The sequence below is a fragment of the Oncorhynchus gorbuscha genome, linkage group LG01 (assembly GCF_021184085.1).
Source record: "Oncorhynchus gorbuscha isolate QuinsamMale2020 ecotype Even-year linkage group LG01, OgorEven_v1.0, whole genome shotgun sequence".
NCBI classification, from domain to species: Eukaryota; Metazoa; Chordata; class Actinopteri; order Salmoniformes; family Salmonidae; genus Oncorhynchus; species Oncorhynchus gorbuscha.
The window spans coordinates 82,256,274-82,263,338 of NC_060173.1; the positions used below are offsets into that span (position 1 = coordinate 82,256,274).

Sequence of the window (7,065 nt, forward strand, 5' to 3'; positions counted from 1 at the left end):
AGATAGCGGGAGAGCAGGCCAAGGACGGCACGTTCAAGAGTTTTGGAGAGAAAAGAAAGAAGGGATACTGGTCTGTAGTTGACATCGGAGGGATCGAGTGTAGGTTTTTTCAGAAGGGGTGCAACTCTCGCTCTCTTGAAGACGGAAGGGACGTAGCCAGCGGTCAGGGATGAGTTGTTGAGCGAGGTGAGGTAAGGGAGAAGGTCTCCGGAAATGGTCTGGAGAAGAGAGGAGGGGATAGGGTCAAGCGGGCAGGTTGACCCTGTAATGTATGTAGATTAACGCTGTGTTTTTCTGCATTTTATATTTTAATATTTGAATGTTGAATTACTGTTTTTAATAACTTTACTATTCATGTATTACAATAATTCTTAACACTGTTTTGAAGATTGTTTGAAAGATTCATCATAATGCATTATTTTAATCCTGTTTTTAGAAGTTTATTGTCATATTCATGATGAAATGTTTCTAAGTGATAATCATTTGAGTCACATTTTCTTGTATTTTATTAAAGCACTGAAAGGCATTGTTGTTGAATAAGAAACCATGTTTACTCTTAATGTGTCTATTTGATTAAGAGGGAAACAGAGAGAGATCTGCCTACAAAATGACACTATAACAAAATAGTAATGGAGGAGTGAACAGCTTTGATCATTTGGTACAACCAGTGTTAATGTTAAAAACAATTAAATTACGTTATTGTCTCAAATGCAGAGAGAAGCTCAGTAGATAAGAGAAAAATGCCTTTCTGTGAAATGTTATATTGTTTTCATTTATTTAACAGAAGTTGTAGTTGACAGTCCTTATTTAACAGAAGTTTTAGTTGACGGATCATCCAGTGTAAAGTGAAAAAACAAAGACATATGATACTGTAACTTCTAACTTCTTTAATGTTGAATATTTGAGACCATGCACAGTACCAGACAAAAGTTTGGACACACCTACTCATTCTCAGGTTTTTCATTATTTCTTTTACTATTTTCTACATTGTAGAATAATATTGAAGATATCAACACTATGAAATAACACATATGGAATCATGTAATAATAAAAAAGTGACAAACAAATCAAAATATATTTTATATTTGATGCCTTGATGACAGCTTTGCACACTCTTGGCATTCTCAACCAGATTCACGAGGAATGCTTTTCCAACAGTCTTGAAGGAGTTCCCACATATGCTGAGCACTTGTTGGCTACTTTTCCTACACTCTGCGGTCCAACTCATCCCAAACCATTGAGGTCAGGTGATTGTGGAGGCCAGTCTCCTCTGAACAGTTTATGTTGAGACATGTTTGTTATTTGAACTCTGCAAAGCATTTATTTGAGGTGCAGTTAACTGTAATGAACGTATCCTCTGCAGCAGAGGTAACTCTGGGTCTTCCTTTCCTGTGGCGGTCCTCATGAAAGACAGTTTCATCATAGCTGTGGATGGTTTTTGCGACTGCACTTGAAGAAACTTTAAAAGTTCTTGAAACTTTCCAGACTGACTGACCTTCATGTCTTAATGTATTGATGGACTGTCCTTTCCCTTTGCTTATTTGAGCTGTTCTTGCCATAATATGGACTTGGTATTTTACCAAATAGGGCTATCTTCTGTATACCAACCCTACCTTGTGACAACACCTTTATCCCAAGAAGGAAATAAATTCCACAAATTAACTTTTGTATTTTCTTCTACCAGATCTATTGTGTTATATTCTCCTACATTCAATTCACATTTTCACAAACTTCAATGTGTTTCCTTTCAAATCCTACCAAGAATATGCATATCCTTGCTTCAGGGCCTGAGCTACAGGCAGATAGATTTGGCTATGTCACTTTAGGTGAATAAAAAAAAGGCAGCTATCCGTAAGAAGTTTTAATAACCTCACTCAATTATATTTTACGAATAGTCTTTAGTAATGATTCGCAAAATGACAACTGTTAACTAGTCGCCATCTAGTTTTTTGCATGTGCGGAGCAGAGCTAATTTAACGTTATTGATTTAGCTAACGTTAACTGTTCGCTAACTTAACAAGACTGTTCCTCAGCATGTTTTATTAGAAAATAGCTAGCCAAACCATTAAAGTCCACTACAAAACGTTTAATTTAATTTGTATAACCTTGCCCTATATATTTGTAACTTACTTTTCAATATTGGTGGCGTATTTACAGTCTCAACAACAAATAGTTACTTAATTAAAGTTAGCTACATCAACTCAAGTGTGGAAGTCTCTTTTCTCCAAATCACCTGTACCAACGTCTGCATCTCATTTTGAACTACAATGTATGAAATAGTGAAAATAAAGAAAAACCCTGGAATGAGCAGGTGTGTCCAAACTTTTTGCTGTATATATTCATATTTTACTCTTTGCTTGAAATATTGGTCAGAATTTTTAAAATGTAATTAATGGTCGCACCAAATGACTTTTTTTTAGTAGATCAATTTAACAATCATATAAAAAAATAATTTGAAAGTTTATAGGTAACACAAGGGAATATAAAAAGTATTTCAAATTAAATTATCTTCCCTTTTCAAATGTTTTTGCTTTGTCATTATGGAGTATTGTGTATAGATTGATGAGGGGGAAAAACAATATAATCAATTTTAAAATAAGGCTGTAACGTAAGAAAATGTGGAAAAAGTCAAGGGGTCTGAGTACTTTCCGAATGCACTGTACGTCATTGACCCATACCTATTTGTTCAGCACTTTTGAAATGTACAGCGACAGAATTCAGAACATAGGCCATTCTTACAGTAAAGTCTCCCTGTACACCAAGTCAGAAGCGTAAGATAAAATAAGGGGGCAAATAAGCAGACAATGATAACAATATTCAATGATGACATTTCTTTAAAACTGGCTACATGTGCACCACCAAGTCAGAACAGTAGGCTAAGTTAGGAGGAGGAAAGGGACCAAATTATTAGAGTGAGGCGCATGGGCTACTACACAGCATACACTTGGTATTACTTTCTTATCTACATTATACATATCTCCCTGGCATATTACATCATTTATGCAGCAGCATACAATACATTTTTGGACTCACCTTGTTGTTCTGTGCTCACTTGAAGAGGAAGGTGGCTCAGCGTTTCTTCTTGGGCAAATTTTGTCATCAAAGCCTGTCATTTTTTGGATTTATGGTGTTTTCAAGACAACTTCTTGGATGGGCACTTCTAATGTAACTCAATGGCAGCACCCAAGGGGCTTGAATTTTCAAGCTCTACCTGTAAATTGTTCAGTGACGTAGTGTCACTATGAGTGAAAAAACACTGAGCCAATCACGGCGCAACTAGAGAACATTACCAACCTCTACACTCCGTATTTTCTGCTGACTGCCCCACCACCACAGAAAGCATTGAGCTAGACTGAAACACCTGTATTTTGGAGCTGTCTTATTCAAGAAAGCAAAATAGTTTGTACGCGGCTTCATTTTCTCAAATATAAATATACATTTTAAATTGTTTGCAAACTGATATGTGACACGTATTAATGCCAAAATAACATGCAACACAGGCAACCAAAAAGGTTATTTAAAAAAAAGAAAAGTGATTCGCTAAACATGAATGATGATTCGCCACTTCATGTGAATACTGTTAGTGGACAATTTTTTACACATTTGTACCATGTTTCTTAGCTTACGATTCTATATTTTCTCATCGGACATACTTTTTTTGGAACTGCGGCATTGATGTTCTGCTTGCCCAAAGTCACACCCTCAAGTTTGGCCTGTCTTCTAAAGGGACACATCCTCTACTCTCTCAACCATCTCTTGCACAACGGACCTGTGGCTGATTTGACGCAATAGTAGTACAGATAGCCTGACTTTTGGTGGACTGCCACAGAGCAGATAAATGTTGAACTGGAACGCAAAAATGCTCTGAGGTTACTGGTCGGGCCAGTGACTGGCGAGATCCAGCGGGCCATCTTGTCGGAGTCGGACCTTTATCACATTGTATTGCATTACACCCTCTAAGCTTAATCCACCAGATTCCTTGGCCAGAATTTGTTTAATCTTTTGTTAGTAATACTATTTAAAAAATGAAATGTAACAAAAATCAAACATTTTGAGATTTGGCTGCGGACCCCCTGCCGTACCTCCATGGACCCCAGGTTCCCACTTTGAGCACCCCTGAAGTAGAGCACAATGTTGAAGTATATCAGATAGAGGTATATCGTTTAGAACCTATGTGCAACTCTATGTAAAGTGAGTAGTAATGTCAGCTCCTATACTAGAAGTTTTATATGACGTTGTGTAACTTTTTTGTTGTTGATTTAATCACCAATGAGGTGACCGTATTATAGACACTGCATTATGAAATCTGCGTTGAAATGATCATTGAGGGATTGAAATTGAAAGGGACAGAATGAAAAAGGCCGCCCCTTACTCAACCTGAAGTTCTTTACTCAACCTCCTTGGCACACTAACATAAGCTCTGTAGCTTGCCTAAACCTTATGTGGATCTGTCTACTTCTCATGTGTCATGGCATTGGGTGATGTAGCCTACAGTATGACATTGCACTGCTGTTCAAGGGCCACTCCCCTTTACCTGAAGCAAAACAGTTATTCTGGTGGAGTAGGCGTTGATCTCCAACTGTTCGTTGAGGTATACACAATAGGAACTCAGTCTAGTGTGAGAGTAACAGACAGGAAAAGGCTTCAGTTTCAGAGAAGAAAGTGCTGAGACGCTGAGACAGACACTCTTCTGCTTGCTGATAGTGTTTTCTGCTGCTTTTCTGAACTGTCAAGAGGACAGGAATAGCCAGGTAAGGATTTTACTTTATTAGTTATTGAACTGGGTCAGACTAATTTAATTTCAACCTGAATTTCATTCCAATTAAATAATATATTTCACCTGTGGTTATGCCAAAAGTATGTAAGTTGCACATATAACACAACAAAGTACATTGTAGTGCTGGGACAATTAAAATTAAATAAGTTTGCTAATAAAGGGGATTGTTAATGGAACAATTGATGGCTACAACCATCAAACTAGTAGTAGTAGTTAAATGATTAAAACAACTGTGGTGCACATTAATGCTATAAATGTATTGTTCTATTTATCCACATTATGGATGTCCAAAATCGGCCAGCTCTAGTTCATTGCACAATTAGTCGTTCTAAAAAGACACGCAACACTAACTACATAGCTAGACACCAAATGTAATGCACAGGGATGTTTGGTTGGGTTTACAATATACTGCAAATGTATAATAGATCAGAATGATGTTGGAATCAATGTTGCACAACTGATATACCTAAGAGAGTTGAGTTGACTGAGACATCCCCATATCTTCTTTCCATGCAGCCCATGGAAATGCCAGAAATGGATGTTGACCTTTCTCTCTTCGTTGAATTCCTCAACTTCACTTATCCTCCCATAGACGAGCTCATGGGGGTCCCTTGTAACGTCTCTATCTTGGGCTTGAGCAGTGTTGGTCTAATGATCACCTACATCGCTGTGTTCATCTTCAGTGTGCTGGGTAACAGTGTAGTCATCTACGTGGTGTGCTGCATGGCTAGGGGCCGGACCACCACAGACGTCTATCTGATGCACCTGGCAATGGCTGACCTCCTCTTCACCTCGACCCTCCCCTTTTGGGCCGTCTATGTCTACTCCCACTGGATTTTCGGTACCTTCCTCTGCAAGTTCCTGTCTGGCCTCCAGGATGCTGCCTTTTATTGTGGGGTTTTCCTGTTAGCGTGCATTAGTGTGGACCGCTACCTGGCTATCGTGAAGGCCACGCGGGCACTGGCACAGCGGCGCCACCTGGTGGGGTTGGTGTGCGGAGCCGTGTGGCTGGGGGCGGGGCTACTCTCATTGCCCGTGGCACTCCAACGGGAGGCTATCCAACCCGAGGATCTTGAAGGCCAGATCATCTGCTTTGAGAACCTGACTGCGGCGAGCAGCGATCGGTGGCGGCTGGGTGTGCGGGTGATTCGCCACGTGCTGGGCTTCTTCCTGCCACTGTCGGTCATGGTCGTCTGCTACAGCTGCACTGCAGCGACGCTGTTCCGTGGCGTGCGCATCGGCTGCCAGAAGCACAAGGCCATGCGCGTCATCCTGGCCGTGGTGCTGGCGTTCGTGGCATGCTGGCTGCCGCGCAACATCAGCGTGCTGGTAGACACGCTGATGCGGAGTGGCTCGCTGGGCGAGGAGACGTGTGAGTTCCAGAACAAGGTGAGCGTGGCGCTGTATGTGACTGAGGTGATGGCGTTCACGCACTGCGCCGTCAACCCCGTGCTGTATGCCTTCATCGGGCAGAAGTTCCGGAACCAGCTCTTGGTGGTGCTCCACAAGCATGGGCTGATCAGCAAGAGGTTGATGGTGGCGTACCACAGTGGCTCAGTCAACAGCACGGCCAGTCAAAGGTCTAGGAACACATCTGTTACCCTGTAAGGTTTCAGTAATCAGGGGGTGGTGTGGAAGGGTCGAGTTTCATTGGTTCCTCACACCGTATGGTCAGGGGTGCAGGCATGGCGAGAAACTTGTTCTTCATGTTCTAGGGGGGGGTGTGTGTGTGTGTGTGTGTGTGTGTGTGTGTGTGTGTGTGTGTGTGTGTGTGTGTGTGTGTGTGTGTGTGTGTGTGTGTGTGTGTGTGTGTGTGTGTGTGTGTGTGTGTGTGTGTGTGTGTGTGTGTGTGTGTGTGTGTGTGTGTGTGTGTGTGTGTGTGTGTGTGTGTGTGTGTGTGTGTGTGTGTGTGTGTGTGTGTGTGTGTGTGTGTGTTCTGGGGTACAGGTTGGGGGCATGGATGATTCTATTGTATAGGTCCAATCCAATGTTTTTCATGTGATGCTTCAATGCTTGCTAAGTATATACAGCATACATGTCAAGGCCTAATGTGTATTAAATCTTCATATTGCAACTTTTTCTTTGTCAATGCCTGAAATAACTATTTGAGAAGAGCCGGAACATTGTGATATTTGTCAAGTGATGACCTGATAATGAAAGTCTTATCTACCAAAACAGAGGGAAATAGTTACGTGGGCGAAATGACTCAATCTGTATTGCAAAAGCACACCAACATGACTCTAATGTTGCCATACTTTCGCTCTGTTTACTTGCATCCTCGTTCCTCA

The 7,065-nt window shown here is 41.1% G+C and overlaps 1 protein-coding gene across 1 annotated transcript; it reads left to right on the plus strand.

Moving 5' to 3' along the window:
* The first annotated feature begins 4,608 nt into the window (after positions 1-4,608).
* cxcr2 (chemokine (C-X-C motif) receptor 2) lies at positions 4,609-6,605 on the plus strand. The gene is made up of 2 exons (XM_046335609.1): positions 4,609-4,751; positions 5,294-6,605. The coding sequence occupies exon 2, from the start codon at positions 5,297-5,299 to the stop codon at positions 6,383-6,385; it is 1,089 nt and encodes a 362-aa protein (XP_046191565.1). The 5' UTR covers positions 4,609-4,751; positions 5,294-5,296; the 3' UTR covers positions 6,386-6,605.
* Positions 6,606-7,065: the final 460 nt, after the last annotated feature.